The sequence below is a fragment of the Macrosteles quadrilineatus genome, unplaced genomic scaffold (assembly GCF_028750875.1).
Source record: "Macrosteles quadrilineatus isolate MER2022 unplaced genomic scaffold, UCM_ALF_1.0 Scaffold_2__2_contigs__length_208266976, whole genome shotgun sequence".
NCBI lineage: Eukaryota > Metazoa > Arthropoda > Insecta > Hemiptera > Cicadellidae > Macrosteles > Macrosteles quadrilineatus.
This window is the reverse complement of record NW_026542595.1, coordinates 17,943,661-17,971,510: the sequence shown is the minus strand read 5'-3', so window position 1 is coordinate 17,971,510 and position 27,850 is coordinate 17,943,661. Positions and strand designations below refer to the sequence as shown.

General features: G+C 35.2%; 1 protein-coding gene across 1 annotated transcript in view; it reads right to left on the bottom strand.

Moving 5' to 3' along the window:
- Positions 1-227: 227 nt before the first annotated feature.
- The window catches only part of LOC128985570 (heterogeneous nuclear ribonucleoprotein A1, A2/B1 homolog), a 46,335-nt gene continuing 18,712 nt past the window's right edge, over positions 228-27,850 (bottom strand). Inside the window, exons 3-6 of the mRNA XM_054405180.1 lie at positions 27,022-27,353; positions 10,128-10,292; positions 8,585-8,791; positions 228-683 (exon numbers count right to left, since the gene is read on the bottom strand). Coding sequence (XP_054261155.1) covers positions 604-683; positions 8,585-8,791; positions 10,128-10,292; positions 27,022-27,353 — 784 coding nt within the window. The 3' untranslated portion in view covers positions 228-603. The remainder of the gene's footprint in view (positions 684-8,584; positions 8,792-10,127; positions 10,293-27,021; positions 27,354-27,850) is intronic.

Sequence of the window (27,850 nt, the reverse complement as noted above, 5' to 3'; positions counted from 1 at the left end):
CTGTGACAAACAACAATCTCTGTAGACTGTCATTACAAGATAATAATAAATGTAAATGACCCCAATAAAATAAAATGTAAACACCATCGTTTTTCACAATATTGTAAATTTAAAAACTGTTAAAACATAGTTCAAATTACCTTTTGAACACATAACAAAAAGAACCTAGGAAAATTGAAAGACAAAGATAGTTTTCTAGAAAGGGGTCTGAAATAAAACTATCTAGCTTAACATAAATGGAAAACACTTTATATTAAATGTCTATATAATGTTCACATTGGTACAAAATCTAAAAGACTATTGATATTCTAATAAATTGATAAGTGTAAGTGAATGCCTACAATTCAGAAGAATGATACTACACAAACTAATTAATTTATACTTCAGTGTAATATATTTCATGTACAACAAGTTTTCTTTAAAAATCAACGATAGCAAAATACTTATAAAATTCTCCCTCGACAAAGTTTTTTTTCCGTACGTTATAAATTAAAACTATGAAAAAATTAATTAGTTAAAAATCCACATTCAAAAATGTCCTTTTCATACAATGGGCATATCTGAGAAGGTAGTAGGTCTTGATGCACCACCAAACTTACGTTTTCAATATCTTCTTCCACCGCCACCACTGTTGGCTGCCCCTCCATATCCACCACTGTAGCCACCTCCTGCTGCTCCTGATCCTGCACCAACAAACAAAAAATATATATTAACATTGGAGACAGCTGGATTCAACTATCTGCTCTCTATATTTCAAATCGCATTATTCTATTGTGTAATCTTTCATTTCAATTCTCTTTTTCTCATTACTTTATATTAGGGGTCTGCGGTACAGAAAATTTAAGGTCGGTACAGTTCGGTACTGTACAATGTTTTGTACTTCGGTTCTCGGTACAAAATCAGTATGATACAAGAGGCTACCATTAATTTTTCAGTTTCTTCTCAGAATTATTGTATAATATATAATATAAACCAATATTTTAAATTTTAATACATTGACATTACTATGGAAATGAATAGTACGCTACATTCATGGTTTTCTAACAACAAATTACAGTACCACCCGTTTTAAAATCTCTACTCCCATCAGGATTGTGTCAAGAAAGAAACACATTTAAGATGGCTTTACCTATGTTACTATTAAGATAAGGCATAGTCGTAGAGGTTTTTAAAATTAGGTTAACAATTTTTAGGAATAAATATTATGTTTGAAGGCCATAACAAAAATTGTGAAGCCAAGTAAAGAAAGACATGGAGCAACTGAGGAGGATGCAGAGGATAGAGCAAGATGCAGAGGCTTTGTTGGTGCGGCCAAATATCTTCTTAGATATGCATGGCCCTGGGAGTAAGTAAGTAAGTAAATATTATGTTTGAAACAACAATTTGATCAGATAGTTTCACACAACTGCTAGTAAATTATTTCCAACTGCACTAGGACTAAACACAATAACTGGGTGTTCCTTTTATCTTAATCTCAATTCAATTTTCTTAGTATTTTTAAAAAGCTCTTCCAAAGAATCAAAAGACCCAGGCCTAGCTGGACCTTGTTATTTAGGAGGGTATATGAATGTTATTGGAAAATTTGGTAAGATTTTCTTATATAATCATATACAAAATTTAAAATTAATCCAAACAAAAATGGTGGATTCCACTACTTATGTGATTTAACCCTCCGAGTGTTAAGCGTCGAAAAAGTGACGCACAACACACCCGCTGTGCTTGAAGTGATTTTGAAGAGCTGGTTGATGATCCTGAAGAAGTAGGTAGTGATATTGATGTAAATTATCAGCCAGATTCCTAGCTATGGTTAGGCTATGCATTCTTAGCTTTCGCTCGATGTACGAAATCTGTTTTTCACCCATAACTTATTTATTTGCAAATTTACTTTCTTATATTATTATATTTTTGTAATCCTCATAAAATTTAGAACGAAGTGACTATTTTAAAATTTTTGTAGACTTATAATTATACAAATTTATTAAGCGCAAACATAAAATTTTTTCATTTATCTAGATTTTTTTAGAAAAGTTAACCCCAAAAAAATTTTTGAGAATTTTTTTGTAATGTTTTATTTATTACATTGAAGCTCATCATTTTCCAAACAAAATTAAATATATAACAGTATACTTTAGAGTGTTTTTAAGTTTCTATGATACATTTTAATAAAACCATGCGATTGCACAATAAATGGGCCGACATTAAAACAATTACTATGGACACTTGGAGGGTTAAAAGCCATAAACATGTATCAAATAAAGTGGTATGGTTGAATTTTATTTCTAAGTGTTGGCGGATGTCGAAATATTTTATACAACACTAGGTGAAACCCGTCGAAATCGATGGTTGCTTTAAAGGCTTACGCTAATTCATCTAAATGCAATAGAATGATTCAATAGAATGAAATTTTAAAAAATTTGAGCATTTAGTGTTGTTTAATGAGTAATAGATAACTATTGCGTTAGTTACAAAATATGGTTGATCATTCAATGAGAAGCATATTTCTTCATAGTAGTTATTGTTACTATGTAACTGGTTTCTCTTCTTTTGGAGGAATATGTTATGAAGAATTCTTTTGGAGGAAGTAGTATCAAAATCGTATTGGTGGATCTTTGGTGGTAAACACTTCCACGATTTCATCAGTGTTATGCAGATTAAATCTATGCTTCGCGGCAAATCATGAACATCTCTTGCGGCCATGTAGACGTCATCATCGTCTCCTGGGATTGTGGTAACGTCATCGTCGTCATCTGCGATCCCGATCGCGGGCCAACTCATCTCCCGCGATCACGGAAACGTCATCGTCGTCTTGCGCGATCGCGGCAATATTGGTAATTTTCCAGCATTATCAGTTCCGAAACCGAAATTTCACCATCGGTTCTCGGTTCCGGTTCTTTTGCCAAGAAACGGCGGAACCGACATCTGACGTGAAGTACCGACCCATCACTAGTTGTTATCTTTATGAGTTATCTAATGTTTTATAGGTTTTCAAAATAATTGTTTGCAACTACATAAATTTATAATTATGCTTCTCTTCTGAAACAGCACAATCGGATGCATAATAAAGGTCAATGACCTAAAATATCATGATTGCACAATGTTGTATTTTGATGTAAAAATGCAAATCATGGCATTAATTTGAATATTTTTCTTGGTTCCTAGCATTTCATATAAAATCAATCTATTCTATATAATTCAGTTTTAAAAATCTTTGTACAACTAAATCTAGAGCTCTACTGGACCAATTTTATTAATTAATGGGTCGTTGGAAAGCTTAAGTCGTGAAGATTTGCAAATAATTTTGAAAGTTTGTTTTTGTTAGGCCTATGATTTATGGTGATAGATTAAAGAAAACATGTTTTCCATAAGAAATACATTGAAAACGGTGTTTTTCACACTTTTTATTTGGGTGCGACTTTTAGCTGCCATTTTTGTATATTTCCAAGAAGTGCATGGTATCAATTTGTAGGAAATTTTATTCTCTTTCAGAATATCACCTTCCACTTTGGTCGTTTTCCTCACCATTTAACCCTGCGAGCGTCACTTGTCGAAAAATCGACTCACGGCACACTTTGTGTTTTAGTGTTAAAAATCAAAAGTAGTGATGCATACGTGGTGCATTATAAGAAGATTTAAGTGATTATGAAGGGCTGGTTGATGATCCTGAAGAAGTAGGTGATATTGATGTAAATTATCAGCCAGATTCCTAGCTATGGTTAGGCTATGCATTCTATACGCTATGTACTGAAATCTGTTTTTTGCCCACAACTTATTTATTTGCAAATCTACTTCCTTGTATTATTATATATTTGTAATCCTCATAAAATTTAGAACAAAGTGGCTATTTTCAAATATTTATAGGCCTATAATTTATACAATTTCATTGAGCACGAACTTATTTTTTTTTCAATTTTTCCAAAATAATTTTTTTTTTACATAAAAAATGTTTTTGAAACAAATTTTTCCTTCAAGTCAGTAACAGTCAAAAACCTTTGCATGGGACTAGGCATTCAACACATCTACACCAGTCCCTATTACCCCAACCCTTCCCACGCCGAAAGAGTAAACAAGCAGATAAAGATCGCGATCAGAATTTTTCACCACGAACACCAGAAACGCTGGGATCAGGAACTACATTGGTTTCAGATGGCATTTAATTCCGCACGGCATGACTCTACCAAAATTTCCCCAGCTCGTTTGTTCCTCGGAAGAAATATTTCACACCCCTTAGAACTCCATTGGAATATGGACAGGCTAATCGACGATCAGGCTTCTCCACAATCTTCCAATGAAGAGTGGAGAAGAGCCGTCGAGAACCTCACAAAGGCTAGGCAGCTCAGGCAACAAAAATATGATCTGGACAGATTACCCAACCCTTACAAGATAGGCGACTGGGTAATGTTCAGAGAACACCACCTCAGTAGGGCCGCCGACGCCATCAATCAGAAATTACTCCCTGTTTGGTCCCAACCATGTGTAATTGAAGCTTTCTCTTCTCCCGTCACAGCACGTTTGATCAATCCCTCAACCGGAAAATTTGTTAGGAACGCACATGTGTCTCATTTAAAAAGATTTTTTCAACCACAATTCTGAAGAACAACCCATTTTACCCAGGCCGGAAAGCTATGCTGAAGTGATATTAGGTTAAGTCTTCTCTGTCTGTCACTGTCCCCGCCATCGTCCGGGGGAGTGTGAGTCTCAGGGTATCCTTCCCTAGGATGGGCTGCCCTACACGTCCTCCTCCGTGCGTTGTCGGCCAAATCTTTTACCCCTCCCTTTTCGTCTCTGACACCCTCACTGAGTTAAGTAAAGAATTTTTTTATTGAATATTACTTTCCACGGGCGTCTACATTTTATTTTTATTTTTGTTATTTTTACCCCGTAGGAAAGGGCTCAGTGATGGCACCTTCTGTGGTGGCTTGTGCACAGTCATTTGTCTAGAGACAAACTCTCTTACTATTCTTTCCTATCCTTCCCTGTCTTATTTTCATACTTCTTAACTTAAGTAGTCGCTAACGTAGTAGCATTTAGGTCTAGGGATAAGTTAGTTACCAATCAATGTCAAATCCATGTACAGTTAGATATAGGAACCACAGAGCAAAAGAGAAAGAAATAGGATATTTTTTTTATCTTCAAAAATACTCCAAAATGAGTGAGAATTCCCCAAAATCCACAATCACCTATCCTCACCTCAATTTAGCGCTCATCGATGCGTATATGTGCATGCGTTATTTTCTGCATGCGTAATTTTCTGCATGCGAAATGTTCTTCAAAAAAAAAAAAAAACAAAAAAAAAAAACAGTTTTAATATCCTTCCAAACCCCCATCAACACACAGACCCCAAAGCGGTTTTTCGCGAGTTCCACCAGTCTGGCTTTTGAGTAGCTCGGCCCCAACGAACCCATGGTTCATCTTTTTGAGTCCGAGCCAACCCGTCAGTGATTGGACCTCCTCCTTGCGACCAACCTCTCATCACATCCATAACGACAGTCACCTTGTTCAGTAATTTTAAATGACCATCAGCGGTCAATTTCAGTTTTTGATCCCCAATCTATGACAACTGTTACAACCAGATAGCTGCACAACCCAAAAAAAAAAAAAAAAAAAAAAAAAAATTATTCAAAGAAGTACAAATTTTATTAAATCTAAAAGAGTACATCAGCTAAATTCCAAAACCAAATTCTTCATCAAGTGCGCAACACATGTGACAGCAATGGAGACTATGAAGTAATGACCTTCATCTCCAGTAGCAACGGCAGTTTGACAGTCTTCCCCGCAATCATACGCTGAGAGAGTGACATCTCGCCATGGGCACTTCCAGCATCGCTCCGGCCTTGTCCGCATGAGCAGCCTACGGCATACATTACCTGCATCCTGCACCGCTCCGGCCTTGTCCGCATGAGCAGCCGAAGGCACGACACATCATTACCTACACTGCTGCCGAACTCCTAGCCCATGTCATCAACACACCTCTCAGAACCATCAGCATAGCACCGGAAGCCGCACCATTTTCTCCATCATCTGCCCATAGTACTCAACCCTCAAACATTTCAATAAAAAAAAAAATAAAATAAAAACAAAAATAAAAAAAATATACATATTTGGGAAGTGCAGTTGTCCGTCCCTTTTCATAAATTTGCATTTAAACTCAACAATCTCAATTTAGTAGGCTAGGGAAAAGAACTGTCGTCCCCACAAAACTTCCTCTTTTCGCAGGGGGGGTGGATCCCGCTCTCTGCCGTGGTTGGTTCGGGAAATTCAGGGTGTCCGAGGTGCCAATTACAGCCGGGCTGGTCTGAACCTCCAGCCTTCCACATCTGGAAGGAAATCATCCGAAAGTTCCCTCACACACAAAAAAAAAAACAAACAAACAAACACACCTATGATACCCTTCTCCAACCTTTAGCAAAACTGTCTTTTTTGGCCTTTCTTTGCTCCAAGGGGGGGTGGTTGTGACGCATAGCGGCACGCTATATTTCTTATAGTGTCAGCGCTTCGTGTGGCAGGGCTGCATGGCGAACTCGTCAGCCCACCGCGAGCAAGCGAACGGCTTCCCCCACCGACCTTTCCCAACCTTCTACCTTCTTCCCACTTCACCGGCATCCACGATCAAGAACTCTCACAGAACAAGTGTTCCCCAGGAAAAACCTACTAAATGGATAAGTCCTTAGATAATTGTTTACAATATATTTAGATTAATATGTCAGGCTAGTTAGCAAACAAGGGGGAGACCTACAAGGGTCGCCCCGACATCGAAAATGTAGGAATTAGGTACCTTACTGGTCCAGCCCTTCAGGCTCCGACCATTTTCAACATGATTAGGGCAACACGTTTTCCTCAGAAGTTTCCATAGTTCTTTTAAATAATTTGTTTGGCATTTCCTATTTAAGTAGTTCAATAACCAGTCAATCATTTTATTAACAGTCATTTTCTAGGTCACAAGTTTTGGAAGGATAGTTTATAGTAAATTAGTTGTATTAGCATAAATCAAAGCTGGCTATGCGAGCTTCCGGTCTGGGTAAAAGATCTCCGTCCTCTGGTCCCCAACACGTCTTTCATTAATTAATTTGGTAGCAAAATCAGCACGGTTAATATAGTTTTACACCCTCAATCAATCAGTAAGCACCAAACAGTTCCATGCAAACTCTAACGGCCACACAGTTTGTGCATAACTCGAAATATACGTCAAAATGAAAGCCGATGCTTGATGGCAAATCTGTGGTACGTCCATACCTTTACTTTAATGCCAAAATTATGAAAATCGGTCGGGTAGAAGAGCTAACCCGACTCGGAAAAGAAAAACCAATTATTTTTATAGATGGTAATAATTGGTTTACCAGTATGCATAATCTAATTATACGAAACATGTGTTAATAATTCAACAGCTTATTGTTATATTTTTATCTAATTAATTTTTCTTTGGTTAAATGTTGTTGTTAACAATTTGCATTTATGTTTAAAGTGTGTTCCTTATGTTAAATATGTGATTCTAATGTTATGTGCTTAAACTATACCATTAATATTAGTGAGTAAAGTGGTGTATGGATTTCATAACCATTATTTTACTAGAGACCGTTGTATTTAACCACAACGGGCACTGTTGCTAGTGCTAAATATTTGAGGTTTGATTCAAAATATATTTTTGATGGGCAAAGTTTCTACATGGAAAAAATAAAGAAAATCAAAGTCAAACCGTGCAAGGGATTCCCGAAAAACAACTTTGAATCATTGTCCTGATGTTAGAATACCCAGCCACGCCAGCCCACTAACGGAAGTGGTGCAAGCCTAAATATAGCTTCAAAGGTGCAACCCTTCCCTTCCCCCTCGCCCTGGGCAAATATAGCGGCAAAATTACAAAAATCTTCTGCTGCCGTATAGACGTCATCATTGGCTCCTACGGTAATTGGATCGTTGTTGTTGTTGTCGGCGATCGCGGCTAAATAATTAATATTTTCCGTGGCCGTGTAGACGTCATCGTCGTCTCCCGTGGTCATGGAAATGCCATCGTCGCTGTCCACAATCGTGGAAAAATCATGAAAATTTCATGCAGCCGTGTAGTATCATCATGTACTCCCGCGGTCACGGTAATGTCATTGTCGTCGTCCGTGATTGCAGCAAAATCATGAATATTTCCGGCGGCCATGTAGACGTCATCGTCGTCTCCCGCGGTCACAAAAACGTTTTTGTTTGCCCTATTCTATCGAAGGATTATTTTCAACTCCAGGTGGCAGTGGTAATTTTTAGAAAAATTGTGGGTCTTTTAATAATCTTTAAACACTGCTGATGTATAAATTTTTTAGAGTACTTACTGGAACTGGTATAAAGTAGGGGTCTGCGGTGCACCGAAAAAGTCAGTACGGTATGGTTCTGGCCTATTTACCACCGTCGGTTCGGTACAGTATTTTGCATGGTACGATTTCGGTTCAGTACAGCCTATAATAATAAAAAATTATAGGCTACTCAATTTATAGCTTAATTATTGCTTTCAATTATCAGACAGGTTTTTTTTATGGGTTAATCAGATGTTTGTTTAGGATTTTTACAGAAGGCAACAGGGAAAGATTGGTAACAAGCACATCATAGTTACCATAGGGAGCAGTCCTGTTGCCGGCAGCATAGTTGTTGTTGCGCATGGGACCACCACCGTAGCTCTGTTGACCATAGCTTTGCTGAGGCTGATTACCCCAGGCCCCGTAGCCCTGGTCCTGGCCCCAGCCTTGGGGAGCCTGCTGACCTCCCCAGCCCTGGCCTCCTCCCTGTGCGTCCCACGGACTCCCACCATAACCATTGCCTCCTGTAATATTATTACAGGTGTTAGAACATCAGTGCTGCAACTTCAGACTGATAAGCAGCTGGTGTTGATGCATCGTATACTAAATAGCACTAACTCAGAGGTACGCAGAAAATAAATCAACAATAGCTGGAAATACTGTAAAGAACATTCACGGTAATTATTTTGTAACATTAACGAACACATTTAACATAATAATGATGTTACATACTTATTGAATTAAATAATTATAACACATAATTGTAAGAAGAAAAAATAAATTCTTGTTTTTATTCATTTCTCAAACTTAGAATTGTAAATATTACATTAGCTGTAAATAGAAATAAAATTAAGTAATGAGTCCAGACTAACAGATATAATAATATATAACAAATGAGTAGAACTAATCTGAACTAATTGGGACTGAACAATATAGGAAAGTACTGGGAAGATCTTGTTTAAATTATGAACAGTTGAGTTGAGAACAGTATTATGAAGATAGTGGTGATATATAAGTGATGACTCCATCAATGTTCCTTCTTGAAGCAAAAGAACATGGAGTAGCAAATATTGATTGTATCGAAAGAACAGATTTATGTCACCATATGAAACATCAACTGAAATTGAAAGAAGTTTTAAGGAAGAGATTTCGAAGTGAATATTTAAGTCAGTTGATTCTTCATAGAACTAAAAGTAAAAATCGTCAAGTTAAAGTCAGAGAAACTGTGCTGATAGGAAGTGACAATGGAAAACGTATGGACTGGCCTATGGCGAGGGTTCAGAAAACTTTCAAAGGAAAAATGGTAATGTCCGTTTGGGAGCTGAGGACATCTAAAGGAACCCTGCTACGCAACCTATTCAACAGCCATTGAATAGTTATGTTTGATTATAATTTGAAGGATTTTTGTTCAATATTTTTTTAGTATATTTTAAAGTAATTTTTGCCATCCCTTTTAGATGAATCAGTGTTAATTGAAAGGCTGATCAGCGGTGACAACGGGACTGCAAGATGTGATCACAGGTATTGCCGTTATCGTAGGAGAAAATGAGATAATCACTGCTGTCGCAGATACTGCAAAGATATGCTCACCCATGTTGCTACGATCACAGAAGACAACCAAGACTAGTAAAAATGGCATGTAAAAATGTGTTTAGAAATTATCAAAGTTAAAATAATGTATCTAATTTTTACTGTCAAAATGACAGATTAGGCTATCTGAAAAGATCAGTAATTCTAACACACCCAATTGTTTTTGATAACTGACTCTATTATGTATCTTTTTTGTATGCTGATTAAAGGTTAATTGAACAGTGAAATGTTTAATCAAATTAAACATATGAAAGGTGATGTTAATGTTACCCCAATTGTTCTGCTGCTGCATGGGAGCTGATCTATTGTTCCACCCCTGGTCACCTCTGCCTCCCCCTCGGCCACCCCCTGCTCCTCCCTTGCCTCCCACTGCATCCTTGTTCATGGCTTTCTTGACATCCACTGGTCTGCCCTTGATTACATGTTTTTTCTTCACTGTAACAAGCAATTCTTTATGGCATATTTTTGTTTAAACAAAACTAAGGAAGAATTACCCCGATACCAAATTGCAGGGTAAAATTAATCTCAATTAAAAGTTCTGAGATCTTAAAAGTCTAAGAGTACAAGAGTAGTATTTTACAACAAATGCCACAAATACTTTTAATGAGGCTTTTTTCCAGATGATCTTTACAATCCTAAAAAATAAGCTCGACTAAGCAAAATGGATTGTAAGTCACTTCTGAATCTGAGTTTAAACCACTGTGACAAACTTAAAAGTTGACTACAGTTAACACGTTCGCTGCTGATGACTCCGATCGGAGTCATGCCGTACTGGCACAGCATGCGTACGACTCCAGTTCGAGTCACGGTGCAGTGTTATACAAGTTGGTCTACTGTGACCTCCACATTTATCGGGGATCAACTAAACTATGTCAGCATGTTGTGCTGGCCCTATACTTTAAATTTCCCGTAAAATCCCGTCTGGCAACGCTTTTTGTCCCGTTTTCAGGGATTTTCTCTCTTCGAGCCACATTACAAAGACAATGGCTACGGATCCAGGCAGTGCTGCTATCTGTGAGTTTTTCAGTGAACTACGTCTACTCTCGGGGTAACACAGCACCATCAACACCACTGTTTTTCTGCTGTCAAAGACTGAAATATTTTAATGCTATTGTGTTCGCTGATTCACTGGCGCGCCGAGGCTGCGTCGCATTTCCGACCGTACTGCCAAAGGGATTCTCGCAGCAAATGTGTTAATAGGCCTACTTCTATTTACACCAGTAAATAGCAGTAGGCCTACACACTACACAGGCTTCTGCTGCCATTTCAATCAGCCGACCATGAAGATTCTTAACTGTTGTATCGTACTGTAGAACAGTTTTCCCTGCCCAGGGTGGCTACTGCATCAGTAACTTTAAATTCCCTGACTTTTCCCTGACTAAAAATACAGGTGATATGCGTTAAATTTAGGGGTGTGCGAATACTACTTTTTCTTTTCGAATCGAATACGAATCAAATAGAGAGAATTTCGAGTTGAATTTGAATGTTTTCGAATCGAATACTTTCCCTCGAATAGTGAACATTTTTTAACCGAATACTAAGTTTAACTTAACCCTCAAATAATGAAAACTTAAAATCAATGTCAAGTCAACTCTCAATAACTTAATTACTAAAACTGTTGGTATATTTTTTCAGAATAAGTTAAGTGTAGTTTGTAAATGTATCTTTTGTTTATTTAATTTAGGCCTAGTTTAATTCAATAGGTAACTGAACTTAGATAATAAGTAAAGGTACAAACCTGAACCAAGTTTTATTAGTCAAAATTATAAAGCACTACCAATAACAAATTTTGTAAAACACATTCAACCAATTGGGTAGTGATAATCATTATAACCACATAAAAACGCACATTGTTTTCTTTTACTAAGTAGGGATTTAGGCCTACTACTTACTGTCAGCCCTAAGTATATGTTTTAGAACATAAACTTTAAAAAGGTATGCCTAAAATAAAACTTGTTGTCATAACTTAACATAGCCTAATCTCATGACTTGGGCTTAGGCTACTGGACAACTAGGTTTGAAGGTACAAGAACCTAGGCCCTATTTTTAACCATTTACAGTACCTAGTTTAAATCTTCGATTGAAATAATAAAGCCCTTTTTAGCCTAAATGTAGGCTAACTTAAACTTAGGCATTTTTAGAATGATTTTATTAATATAGGCTACATAAATGTATAATTATTAACTTTTAACCTACTTTTAAGGACTTTTTACACGTGTTGCATTCTGCAACAGAGTCCTTTTTGACAAAAAAAATCCCAAATTAAACTCCTTTCAGGGTGTCTACTACATTCTGGATAAAAAATTCATGGACAATTCCCGTACATTTAAGGACCTTTGTTGGTGTGATTACAGAATAATATTCCTGATTTGTCAAACTGTATTAATCTTGTTCTTCGTGGTTGTTCCAGAGAGAAAAGTAAAATATAATAGACAAGAATTAAATTTCAAAATAGAAACTTATTGAAGTAAACAAACATATACTTTAGGTACAGCTTTTATAGTTTAACAGAAAAACGCAATCAATGTCTCCTGCAATAGCGACAAAATCCTAAATATCTCCATCGGTCACGGAAACATCATAACATAGCTTATCCGATGCAGGTGGATTAATTTGGCATTATTCGCCCTGGCACAACGTTAGGTCCTCGACTACTTTTGAAAAAAAAAAATCTTTAATGCATAATGAATATATTGTAACTCGGTTCTAGGTACAAATCGGTACCAGTAAGCACAGAGTAAGATTATTGTCTTTTCATCTGCAAAGTTAATATCGACACATAGCAATCATTACTTTATCTTAGGCTCAATTACATTTTCTTAGTATATTTTACAGCACTTTCAAAGAATCAAAATACCCAGGCCTAGGCCTAATTATTTAAGAGGGCCTATATAAACTGAGAAACAAACTATGAGGTTATACAGCAAAGTCACTACAATAAGATAATAAGATAAAAAGATAGTTAATAATAGTTAATAAGATTTAGATTGCTTAAAGCATACAACTCAATAAATAAATATGGGAAATAAAAAACATTGAAACCTGACTGCCAACAATGTACAAAGATACAGAAAATGCTATGACATCATTTGAAACCAAGTAGGCCTACGTAGTGATAAAAATGTAATGCAAACAATGATGCTTTTGGTTTTGTCAATTGAAAGATAAAATATCCATAAAAAAAGGGGTTAATTTAGTTATGTTTAAGATTATAGTTACATGTTTTATATGAAACCATAAACAGTTTTATGGCCCTAGGCAATGGCCAGCGGCAAATTGAAGTACAAGTAAGAAGTGAAATTTAACAACCATTATAAAACTATTATTGCCATGATAAAATGTTTGGGATCTAATAATGATTACCCTAGTAATAAATAAATGTTGTAAGGGAATAAAAGTGATACAGCTTTTATGAGCTAAACTACTACTGAATCAACAGTTCTTGGACGTACTTGATTTGACACTTGATTGTCGTGATAAAATATTAATGGGTTTGAGAATGCTGGGGTTTTTATTGCATATTTGGTTTTTATTAGGGTTTTTATTACTCTAGTAATAAATTATGAAAATGTAAACAAACATCTGATAAACCTTTTATGTGCTCCTAACCAACTAGCGATCGATAAAATTATGGCCCATTAAAAATTTAAGGACATAGTCTGGCATTTAAGGACAATTCCCGTACATTTCATGGCCAGTAAAAAATTAAGTACAATTCCCGGTTTTCCCGGATTTCCCGGTTGGTAGACACCCTGTCCTTTACTTATTTTTTAATTCTTGTGATGATGTTGAAAACACATTTAGGCCTAAATCGGCTTCTTCATCTGAGTCCATCTTGTGTCATTCAACCAAACTTAAATGAAGCCTAGGCCTACAACTTTTAGGCAATATCCAACTGTATAAAAGCAACTGTTGTCAAAATATACAAAAATTTTTACTAAGTTTAGCTGAAATACTTAGCGCAGACGTGCTAAATAAACTGCAACACACTGTATTGTAACACAGCTTGCGCTAATGCAATAGAAAAAAGAAAGAACTAACTAGAGAAGCAGAAGAATAGAAGCAGACTTCCATAGCAAGTAGTGCGAATTACGTTTTACTCTGGGATCACGGCAAATCTATCAAGCAGACAACCAGCGCCGTCCTTAGGGTGGAGGCGAGTGGAGCGACCGCCCGGCGAGGCCTTACTATCGCTAGAAATAAGTTAATGTTTTGGAATGAAAATAAAAAAATAAAGTACAGACAGATACATGTGCCTAAAATATGTCTTATTTATTATGAATTAGCCTATATCAATTGTTGTATCGATTAAAAACCTACGAACGACTTTTAAAACACAAAAGAATATCAAACAACGTTTGACAGCTCGGCGGCGATGACGGAACCCGAGCCTCGCGGCAGCCACCCCGGTGAATGTGAGTGAGTCATACGCTTACTCTTGCTGGTGCCATTAAAGTTCTATTGCATGATTAATTAAGTTCAATTTATTTACAGATGTAAATGTTTACTGGATTGAATGGATAATCAGCGTGGATAAGACTGACTGTAAACTACTCGCATTTCACAATAAACATAAACCTATAACAATATTTGTCATTAAAGTAAAAAGTAATACTGTGAATCAATTACACTGTAATGATACTACCTCTTTTAATTTATTATTAAAAACTCATTGAACCCCCCATTACAGACCAACTGACGAAAACACAATAAACCTATATTGACAAAAAGTACATAAACAAGTTAGCCTATGAGCATTTACTATTTACAAAGTGACGGGACGACAATCCACAGTGAAGAGAAGTGTTCATTTTTTTATTAACTATTGTAAAGAACTTCGTGGACAATATTTATGATATTCACTTTGGAATTGGAACAATAATATGTGCAATTAGCTATGATATTAACGGCCATTTACAGAGTGTAAAAGAAATGACGAATTTGCAAGTATCTCATTGACAATTATTTATGTAATATTTTTTTAACTTTAAAACACCCTTCACAGACCAACTGCCGAAAACACAATAAACCTAACTTGACAAAAAAATAAATAAACAAGATAGCCTATAAGCATTTACTATTAATTATTGTCATCCCGCCACTTTGTTTAATTTACAAAGTGTTAATTCAATTCACAATCCACAGTAAAGGAGAAGTGTTAATTTTTTTTTATTAATGATTGTAAAGAATTTCGTGTGCAATATTTATGATATCCACTTTGGAATTGGAACAATAATATGTGTAATTAGCAATAATATTCACGCCCATTTTCAGAGTGTAAAATATTAATTTTTTTTGTCAAAGTGCTTAAAATGACGACTTTACAAGTATAATTTTACAAAAGTTTTCCGGGGGGGACCCCCAGACCCCCCGGTGAGCTTGGTTAAACAAGGCCTCGCAATTATGTATTGCCCCAGGCCTCGCATTTTATAAAGACGGCTCTGCAGACAACATTTATATATAATCATATTTCAAGTTTATAAAGGTGGCGGTGCGCGTTTTGGTACCATGTATAAGAGAACTCAGTATAATTTGTTCCGGTATCTTATTCGCCATCACTTTTCAGTTTTACTTCACTCGAAATAGACACAATGTCGTATGCTAGATTTATGTAGGTCTACAGTGATCCCAGAACAAAACGTAACTTGAACCCGATCGCCATCGCCAAGAACAATGAAGGCGGATGAATGCTAACGTAGTGTTTTGCAGCACATAATGAGTTTAATAATGTTGAAAAATAATAAAATAAAATATCTAAGTGAGTTTTAATTAAATATTGTATTGCATTTTTATTTAATATTAATCAGCTTAGCAGTTTTTATTTATTTTCAAACCAAGTTAGAACGGAACTATTTTACCGACCTTCTTTATTTGGCTAATGGCGGAGGACATTATTTCATCGGAAACTCACGACACGATTACACAATAGTTGAAAATGAAACGTTGTCACTCGATAGTCGATAGAAACAGATTACTATTCGTATTTTAGCCCGATGGTAATTTATTATTAATTACTTGAAACACTTTTTTGGCCAACTTGATTTGTTTTATGTTTTCCAAAGCTCCAACTAATTATGTGACCAGATGCGAGGTATTCGAAAAGGTCCGAACTATTCGACCACCGTCGAACTATTCAAAAAATCGAATGCTCGCAGATAGAATAGAAGCTTAAAGATTTTATAACGACTAAAGCATTGTATAATATACAAGAATTTCTTGACCCAGAGTTTGATTCAAAACCTTCTGGGACTTGAAGGGCTTTTGGATGTTTGGAATTGGAATATTTTACTGCTTTCTTATTTTATTTATGATTGTTATTTGTTTTGTTGAGAATCTCTATTGTAATAGTATAAATAGCCTTCTTTTTATGGTAAAAAATGATAGAAATAAGTTAGAAAACAGTTTTAAGTTATAATAAAGAATCACTTTTTGACACTGTTCAATGTACTGTAAATATGTACTAAAAGAATAAAGATTGTTTGAAATTAAATTAAATGAAATAGAACGAATCGAATCGAATAGTAGTTTTACTATTCAATTTGATTTGAAATTTCAAATATTCGCACACCCCTAGTTAAATTGATGTTCTTACTTGGATATAATCACTAAATAACACATAAAAATTACTGACTTCAAGTTATAAGGGTTTTTCAGGTTTGTCATTAGATAGCTAAACGTAAAAAGTTGAATAAATAGGATTGGCCTACTAAAATATAAATATTGTATGTTTAATAACTGATGGAGTAGGCCTACCTAAATTTCAAAATATATACTAAGATTAAGATGGTAAGAAGGAAAAAGAAAATGAAAAAAACATAGGCTATCAGTGCTAACTCACAGTTTTGGGCTATTCAGATAATCAGATATAGGCCTACCCTAAAACGTAGATAAAATTGCTGCTGGTATTTTATCAGTCACAGTCGCTATGAGTCACTGAGCACGCACATCATCATAATCGTCACTAACCACCCCACCACCCACCAAATTCAAGAATCCAACATTCTATTTTTTGTTGTTGAGGTAGGCCTATTCTACTAAAAAACAAATTTTAATATCAACGAACTATTATTTATTATTAATCAGTTCTGTATATATATTTTATCGAAAAAGATACTGTAACATCTAGAGGTGTGCGGATATCCGAAAAATCGGGTCGGATTCAGTTTGGTTCGGATATCCGTATCCGTAACCGAGCCCAAATTCGATATCCGACACTAACCGTTATGTATCCGACTTTTTCGGATAGACAATATATTTTGACGTTTTGGACAGAAAACTAAATCTCCATAACCATCATTAGTTTCCCAGGACAAAATTACAGCAATACGTTTCCAACAAACTAACAGCAAACGGCAAAGAAGCCGCATGATGCAATACCGATAACTAGTATAGTCGTTATCGGCTGTTTTGCTTTATGATTAGATTCATCTGGAACGAACAGACATAAAGCAGAAAAGAACTACCATGGTCAAATGAAAGTCAACTCCTGCTTGTCTCGCTCCTGATACTAGGGGCGCTGCGTAATAATTTTTTTTACAGTACTGTTTCAAAGTAGAAAAATCTAGCCTACTACTGTGATGTTACGTAAACAATAGATTTAATGTTTCCCGAAAATAAGTCAGAATAGAAACAATAGAAAGGCAACACAATAGAAGGGTGGGAGGGGTTGGGCAATGACCTCGAAAGGAGCGCGGTAGTGAGTCAAGTAGGACCGGAGTGGAAGGGGTGGGTAAGACCTTGAAGCTATATATAGACTTGCACTACTTCCCTAAACCTAAAGGACTGGCCGGCGAGTGGTATTCCAATCACAGGACAAGATAGTTGTTTTTTGGGTATTCATTGCCCGGTTTGACTTTGGATTGTCTTTTTGTGTAGAAACTTTGAATAATAAAAAAATAAAGTTAGAACTAACCACGCACGATTATTTAGCATTGATAGTGTACATAATAAATGATTAAACGATAGGGACCATGGATATATACAAACTTTTGTCTTGATTTTAATTTCAACATCAAAATACAATACAGTTGAACCTCGTTTGTACGAACCTCGTTAAAACGAATTCCTCGATAAGACGAATTTTTTTTAATCCCCTTGACACTTTCATATAGGTCAATGCTAAAAACACCTCTATACAACGTAGTAATTAAGTTAAAAACCTCCATAAGACGAATTTGTTTGTGACATGGGCTAGGACTGATTAACCTCTATACAACGAATATTCTTAGCACAAAACCTCTACAAGACGAACGTGACCTCTATAAGACGAATTTATCATAATCTTAACCTCCATAGTACGTAGTTTTCAAAACAAACAGAAGCTTGTCTCAACATGAAACCCCCACCCATCCCTCCTCCTTCCTCAATCATTGTTTGGAAAAACCTTGGAGCAAGGAGAAACCTCTATAAGAAGAATAACAGCAGCATTAAACCTCGATAAAACGACCCTCTTTATTAAGAATACCTCTATTGTACGAATATTTCCCGTACCCCTTGAAATTCGTCTTATAGAGGTTCAACTGTATTGCACAATCTTGATATTTTAGGTCATTGACCTTTATTATGCATCCGGTATTGCTGTTTCAGAAGAGAAGCACGCTGATAAATTATAAATTGATATTCCCGTAGTTAAAAAGAATTATTTTATAAACCTATAAAACAAAATCATAAAATCTTACATAAAGATAACAATAACAGAAATTGTAAAAAGGGTATAAAGATAACAACGTCATTCAGTGTTGCCAATCCAATATGGCCCAATTACCCCCTCCAGAGCAAAGAATTACCCGCTTTTTCTCAAAATTACCCTCAACAAACCAAAAATTCCCTATTGACACTCTTGCCTGTCTCTAAAAGCATAGACTAAGCAACACCCTGGGAGTATGATTTATCTATGCTAAAAGTAACGAATACAAACCCTGATAAATTAGTTTTGAGTAATCCCACAAATTAAGATGTAAAGAACTAAATATGGGACCTGAGACTTGTAATTAACCTTCATAATGAAATTTTCAATCTTATGACCTTAAAAAAATAATTACATAAGTTACGTAGGCCTACAATGATTTGGTTTTTTTTATGATAGCCTATGTGATATAATTATTTAGTAATGAGTAAGTACTGTTAAAAATTTAATTTTTTATTACTAATAGGGAGAAAATATAGTTATTATAACCAATAAATATTATTATTCCCCTGTTTTATATTTTTCATCCTCTTTAGAAGTAGACTAGAGACTAGACTAGTACGGTATTTTCCTTCCACCATGGTTTCAGGCATTAAATTAAGGCCAGGCTACCAAAAGTTTTTCCACTCCAATCCAAAAGAAAGGACTACAAACAACCGTACTGACTGAAACTGAAACTGAACCGAACGAACCGACTGAACGCTGTAGCCTACTAGAGTGACTGAGTCACTGAGTGAACTATATCTCAATGGTGAGAAATGGGGCCCATTTCATAATAAACTACAAGTTACAAGTTACAACTTGTAACTTGTAATTTCCATTAGATTTGCATTGGGCGATCAGCTGATTTACTAATAATATTAGTTTGTACTTTATTATGAAATGGGCCCCTGAACCAAACTGATGAAGGTTAAGAGAAGTGGTGTAAAACAATAAAAAGTCTATGAAATTACTTTAATGGGAAACAAATACAGGGAAATATTTTTCTTTTAGTGAAATATAAAAGTAATTATACGAAAAACAAATAATATTTGATCAGTTGTCATTTACCCGCTTTTTACCCGCCTATTTGCCATTACCCGCAGCATTACCCCCAGGTAACTAAATTACCCGCTTTTTGGCAACACTGAGTCATTATTCTTTCTCTTTGTACTTCTATTTCTTGGGTTTCCCTTGATCACGCATTCAACAAGTTGCCATGGTTACTAATTACCCATGTCCTTATCAGCTTTTGTGACATAGCGCACAGCAGGGGGTAAAACTTGACGAAAATCGGTTAATTTTTACCTATTATTTAATTACCAATGAATGTACTTTATTGGTATTTGGAACTGTATTAATAATCAGTAAAATGGCAGATTTTTTTTTCAAATTTAACCCTCCAAGTGTCCATAGTTTAGGCCTTAATGTCCACCTATTTTTGGCGCATTTGCAAGGTTTTATTAAAACGGATCTGAGAAGCTTAAAACAATGTTAATTCTAATGTTCTATATACCATTTTGTTTGGAAAATCATGGGCTTCAATATTATATATAAAACATAAGGAACATTTTTTCAAAAAAAAAATTTTAAGTAAAAAAAATATAATTTTGAAAATTTTCAAAAAAAAAATAAGTTCGCGCTCAATGAAATTGTATAAATTATAGGCCTATAAATAATTGAAAATAGCCACTTTGTTCTAAATTTTATGAGGATTACAAATATATAATAATATAAGGAAGTAGATTTGCAAATAAATAAGTTATGGGCAAAAAACTGATTTCAGTACATAGCGTTTAGCTAAGAATGCATAGCCTAACCATAGCTAGGAATCTGGCTGATAATTTACATCAATATCACTACCTACTTCTTCAGGATCATCAACCAGCACTTCAAAACCACTTAAATCTTCTTATAATGCACCACGTATATCACTACTTTTGATTTTTAACACTAAAACAATGATAAACGTAATAAAACACATCAGTCATCGGTCCGGGGGAACCTAGCTGTTTACAAATACACGCACGTCAGCTGTCTGCTACAATATTTTCGGAACTAAAATGAATAGCGCTTAGAGACAGACCTCTGGAAAAAGCTTAGAATATTACGGAAAGAACGATACCTAACTCGATCCAGTTCAATCCGATTCAGTCAGTCATAGAGCCTTCGCCGTAAACGATGTCTGCGTGTCGAAAAATCGACAAGTAACACTACACAAAGTGTGCTGCTTGTCGAATTTTCGTCAAGTAACACTGGGAGGGTTAACACCAGATTTATTGAAATTTCAAGGTGAATATTAATAAAACAATTATTATCAAATATTTTTATTCATTTAAAAGATTGATTTGTGGTATTGGGTTTCCCACTGAGTGCAGCCGGGCGGCACTTATGAGGGTAGAACCTTCTTTGGGGTGAACAATAGACGGCTTATCAGACCCGACCCGACCCAGTGGTCTGGAGAAAGCTTGTAAACAAACTATTGGACAAGCGTGACTTGACATTGGGCTGCTTCAACTATATTTTTGTCAAATGAACTGTGATGTTTCAAAATCAAAAACAATAATTTGGGACCATACTGCATAACAATAATGGACTGCAATTGTTGAACATACAATCCATTTTTAACAAACTAAGATTATACGATTCAAATACTATTATAAAAATTATCTTGGTATTTTACTTGGGGTAATGAAGTTATGTAGGCTAGTGTAATTCTTGGTTCATCAAGGTTCTACTGAATTATGTTTGGCAGTAAATAAGTGTAAAGTGAAATTTATAAATTCAGGGATACACACCTTTTACAGAGTCATAAAGCCTAACTGCCCAACATCAAATCGTGAGCTAGAGCCCAGCTTAGTGCATTAGTGATGTTTTCTTAACTTGGCAAACCCGCAAAATGCCACTTAAGGCCAATAATCCGTTCCAAAAACGTAAGGAAATACAATGTGAAAATAAACTTGAGATTGAACTCCTTGTCTTGTGAGAACCAGGAAACAACATAAAACATAACCTCAAGTAAACAAGCCCAAACGTTTGACATCAGTCCTGCTCAGCTAAGGTGTTGTGTGAAGATTTCGGCTGCTAGTGTACTTAATTCAAGCAACCAACTTTTTAAAATAAATGTTGTGAATTGTGATTTTCAAGAGAAAGAAAACTGTGGACTTGGCTAATTTGAAATTCTATAATTCAAAATCGTCATTTAAGTTTAATATACATAGCTTTACGTTGTTTTATAAGTTAAAAATACATATGCAGCTTATTATTAACCATCCGAATCCGAACCTCCCAATATCCGATCCGATCCGAACCGAGCCTCAACTATCCGATCCAAAATGAAATTTCACTATCCGCACACCTCTAGCCTCAAATATTTTTTACTACTCGAGTACTCGCCCAGCCCTAGATAACATAATTACATGGCGTTCATTCAGTTGAGTCATAAATTATCGGTACCTTTTAGAAGTACAAATAATTATCTTGCAATCAATATTAGGCCTAATCTATTATTTATTTTGGTTATGTTTATATTATCGTCAAATTTAATTTTAAAACTGAACTGAGATGGCGGCGAGTTAAAAAAGTGGCACGTCATCTAATTCTTTGAATGAGTAGATAGGCCTATTTTGAAGTTTTTTCTTCACTGAGGTTTTAAACCCAGCCACATCCATACTTTTGACTTCTTCAGGCAGACTATTGAAGAGTTTAATTGCGGTCACTGGGAAGCTATTCAGGGATTTGGATAGTCTGCATTGAGGGGTGTCGAGGTTTCTAGCGTTCCTGGTGTTATACTGCATGAACTACGCCGGTTTTCTGATTCAGAGTTTAAACTAACAACAAAACATTGACCATGGCATATTCCTTAAAGATATGAGTTTTTTTTTAATATGGAATCGGTATCGAGATTCGTGAGTATTATTTCAGAACTGGTACCGAATCGAGAAATTCTGTTATCGGCCTATCCCTTTTAAAATACAATTAATATTCAACTAGGATGTAATTCAAGTCATGGCCGGGTCAATCCATATCAAGTGGTCCAGAAATAAATTAATTGGTTGCTTCAAGATTTTTAATTTTTTTCATGTTTTTATCGTTGTAAGTATATATTATTAGAAGTAGAAAAATACAATTATTTTATTTTTCTACTGTATGGCGGCCATTTTTTTGTTACTCGAAAGCCCGTTTTCAGCGATTTCAGAGCTCTACGTTAAATTAAATATCTCTGGTTCTACTAATCCTAGAACATTAAAATAAAAACCAATCTCTTCAGAAAGATCTCAACTTTAATATGGTAATATATCTATGCACTTAAAAGTAAATATATAGGTCTAATTACCTGTTTAAAGTTTAACGCAACGAATACTGATTTTTAACAATTTATTTTTATATGAAGGCAATCGACTATGTGTTTGTTATTTTTTATCTCATAGTTATATAGGCGTGTACTCCAGATCTTAACTTTAATATGGTAATATATCTATGCACTTAAAACTAAATATATAGGTCTAATTACCTGTTTAAAGTTTAACGCAACGAATACTGATTTTTAACAATTTATTTTTATATGAAGGCAATCGACTATGTGTTTGTTATTTTTTATCTCATAGTTATATAGGCGTGTACTCCAAATTCTCAAAGTTTCAAGTTGTGGACTTGCATAGAGTTTGAAATAACAAATTTCAAAATCTTAAAATTTTCAAAATTTCAAAAGTTTGATTCTTAATATCTTTGTTGGGCATGAAAATAAAAATTTCAAATTTGGCTTGAAAATATAATACTAAGTAAGAGTATTATGCTGTAATAATTTTATTTTGTGGACTCAACTGGTTTCAAAGTTATGAAACATTGAAAAGTACTAAATAAGCATTATAGCCGTAATAGCGTAGGAAGCATAATGTTATATTATAACACACTATCAATGTATTTTTTTACAATGTTATATTTTAATCATAGATTTTAAGCATTTTGATATTTTAAAACACTCTTTGTTGTCTGCCACAGGTAAAAATCTGTGAAAGGATTGTGTTCAGGAAATTGGTAGACATCCTTTGAGTCGAAATTTTATTTTAATGTTCTAGGATTAGTAGAACCAGATATTTTTAATTTAACGCAGAGCTCTGAAATCACTGAAAACGGGCGTTCAAGTAACAAAAAAATGGCCGCCATACAGTAGAAAAATCAAATAAAAATAAAATAATTGTATTTTTGTAGGTACTGCTAATAATATATACTTTCAAGGATAAAAATATCAAAAAATTTAAAAATCTTGAAGCAACCACCTTTGGACCACTTGAAATGGATTGACCCGGCCTTGAGTTTTGAGACCGAGATTGGGTTTGTTGCAGCTATGCGTAGATCGACACTGCTGCTACACAATATTATAAAGCTGGCGGCGAGTCGGCGTATTCTATCAGCGGACCCGAGATTCAAGAATCGGATCTCGTTAATCGAATCTTGAATCCGAATTTTCCTTAGGATTTGGTGGATTCGAATTCAACTCAAATCTGAGCTGCTACGCTGGTGTCGTGTCAGTTGTTTGTATTCTATTCTGCCGATCTTACGTACTCATGACGTTGACAGTTAATTCGTAGTTGGACTTTCTTTATTTAATTTACTTTTTAGAACTATGAAACAATAATATTGATTTAATTTGGAATAGTAATTGAATAAAACCTACTTTTAAATGGTATGTCTATCATTTAAATATTTCATTTGATCTTATTTCAAAATTTTGAATCGAGTATCCTGATATTCGATTCAAAAACGTTTGAAGTTCAAATATTCGTTCACCCCTAAAGCTAACCTAATATGAGTGTTCCCACGAATCAATTTCTTGCTTTCCTCACTACGGTATCTTTATACTGTACGAGTGGAGAGAAAAAGTTTAGAAGTCCTACATAGCAATCTTCAGTCATACTCCAGTAATTTTTCAATTGTTTGGTTAAAATTGGCTTAAGAGCCTCATGTGGGAAAACTTGCTTCGTTTCAGAAGCCAAGGCCTTCACCATTTGCTGATCGGTTTGTGTCATATTATTATAATTTGTATGTTATGTTAATTCGTTCTGGCTAATTAAGTTCCATAGACCAGATGTCAAACATGATAAGGACGCGACTTGCATGCCCCCCACCCCACTTGTTAACTAGCCTAGACGCTTCCTTAATAAACTGGACATTGTAGCAGCAAGACGTGTTTTATTATAGACCCGTCATAAGACATGGCGCAGTACGAAAATGGCTAAATTTTTGTTTCTACAACCAGTGACAATTATGTTTATACTCATGAGCGAGATATTGAAAGTATTTTAGAGTGCGTAATTAATGAAGTGATCTAGAAATGAAGCCTGGACAGGGAGAAGAAAAGACGGCGGGCGATGGACAAGGTCAAGAAGGACGCTCATTGACTTCATCGTCACCAGCTGCCGCCATTGTGGTACAAAATGCAGCACCGTCAATTAAAGTTCCCTCAGAGTTGAGTTGGACAGGTAACATGGCCGAGAACTGGTCATTTTTTAAACAGAGATTTGACATTTATATGGTTGCAAGTAAAAGCAACAAAGAAAATAGTGAATATCAAATTGCTCTTTTATTATCAGTGATAGGCGATCGTGCACTCAAGATCTATAATAACTTTGCGTACTCAGCTGATGAAGATAAAAATAACATTAAAGTTGTAATTGATAAGTTTGCTAACTATTTTATTCCTAGCAAAAATGTCACGTATGAGAGACATGTTTTCTTTTTAAGAGAACAAAAGCAAGATGAGAACATTGATAGTTATGTGACTGACTTAAGAGATTTAAGTAGTACATGTGAGTTTAGTACTTTGACTGATAGTCTAATTAAAGATCGCTTGATTTTAGGAATAAAAGACAGGACTCTAAAAGATCGTTTATTAAGGACTAAAGATTTGACCTTGAGTTTAGCATTAGAAATTTGTAGAGCCTCAGAGACGGCTAATCATCAGTTACAAGAAATATGTTCCACGGAATCAGGTTCAAACATGGGCCTACATAAAGTAGACATCGACAGACGCAAACCAAATCGACAAGGCAGCGACTCGATGACGTCAGATGCTATACGTCATAGCAACCATCGCAAACGGACAGGGCTTGCTGGAGGATTTCCATCAGCTGATCGGAACCGTCCCCCTCCCACTACATCTACGTCGGCTGCAGGTTTTAACAACGATCACATTTTGCAGGTTACAAAAAGTTAGGTGGTTCGGTAAAAAAGTGTTTTAAGTGTGGTTACAACCATAATTTTAATGGGAAATGTCCTGCGTTTGGTAAACGTTGTGGTAAATGTGGAATCATGAATCACTTTGCAAATCAGTGGAAAACAAAAAATGTAAATAGTATAAATGATCAGATTAATTAATTAAACGGTCACCTGTCAGAAACCTAACCTCACCTAACCGTGACCGTCAGGTGACATCACCTAACCAAAGTACTGACATGGCCTATAGAACTAGATCTGGTAGGGTAGTAAAGGCACCACAAAGAATTTATTAGTTTTAAATAGGCTAAGTCGCAATGTTTTATTTCAATTGAAAAATGTTTTTATTTAGTGTTGTGATTTTTTGATTCTTCAATAAAAATAAAAAAATAATATTAAATGCTGCTATAGTTTAAACTTATGTAATATGTAATAGCCAACTGATCTCTTTGTATAGGCTAGATGAGTTTTTAATTTTGTATTTTAATATGTTGCTTCTGCCAAAAGATAAGTTTTGTTTAGGCCTAGTGTTCAAAGTTGATGATTTTATTTTTTTATATGAAAAGGGAGATGTCATATTATTTTAATTTGTAATACATATGTTATGTTAATTCGTTCTGGCTAATTAAGTTCCATAGACCAGAGGTCAAACATGATAAGGGCGCGACTTGCATGTCCCCCACCCCACTTGTTAACTAGCCTAGACGCTTCCTTAATAAACTGGACTTTGTAGCAGCAAGACCTGTTTTATTATAGACCCGTCATAAGACAGTTTGCGTTTCCGGATTACTATTCTTGGAAAAAAAAAATTGAACACACCACAACAGCAACTTCTCCATAGCAATCAAAACCGGTACTGGTGATCGCAAATCGGAGGAAGTGATGTTTGAGTATAAAATATCTTAGCGTCTTAAACGGTTGTGCCTTATTCAAACCAATTTGCCTAAACTTGGTTAATGCAAATCAGATTGTACAAATAATTAGAGCATGTAAACGCGAACCAACCGACAGAGACAGACAACGATAACCACGGTCAAGGTCCAATCGGCTGGCTAGCCAATCAAGAAGGCACAGAACGTCATAAACCCGGTGAGTAAAATCATCTGCTTGGTTCTATTCTATGTCCGTACTAGCATCGCATTATCTGTTTTATTGTAACCGGTTTCCAAAAGTTATATAACAAAGCCTCATTTTAAACCTTTCTTACATCTTATATGCATTTAGCTTAAACAACATGATGTGACTAACATTAGTTTTGGATCCAAGTATTAGAAGGCTACTCACAAATAACTTTGTCCACAGGATCATAGTCATCAAACTCAACAAATGCAAATCCTCTTTTAACTCCACTTTCTTTGTTAACTGGAATGGATACAGACACAACGTTTCCAAATTCCCCAAAATACTCTTTTAATTCCTCTTCCCCGATCATATCTTTGATGCCACCAACAAACATTTTCTTGACGGTGGCGCCTGCCTCAGGTTTGCCTATTTCATCTCTTGGCACGGCCCTTTTGGTTTCCACCTCTCTTCCATCAATTTTGTGGGGTCTGTTTGACATGGCTTCATCAACCATGCTTGTGCTTGAATATGTGATGAAACCGAATCCCCTAGATCTGAAATAATAAAAAAAATAAAGATTAGTTTTATGACATTAAATAAAACCCTATTTGTTGGCATTTTTAGCTAAACAAATAAAAAGCATCAATCTTATTGTAGTGTATCATGAACTACTAATTTAACTTACATTTAGGTGGATAAAAACTAATTCTCGTACAAAATGTCAGATTTATTTCCCATATAAATAACATTGATTTTAATGAGTAGCCTACCCTACTTAGGTTTGCTGCTACAGGGACTATGAGGTATTTTTTATTGAAATGTTGATTGCTTAGTATGAGATAAACAAAACTGCCAAATTGTATTATAAAACATATATTTAACACTTCCTAGACGGCCTCTAGTATGTAGACATCAAAATTGTTTCATTTCCCTAAATAAAAACTAAAAAAAGTGTATAGTTTATAGAATTTTGTAAATAGTTGACCTATATGCAGCACTTTTGTCCAAAAAAATTTTTAATTTAAAGAATTTTCTTTCATCAAATTTTTTA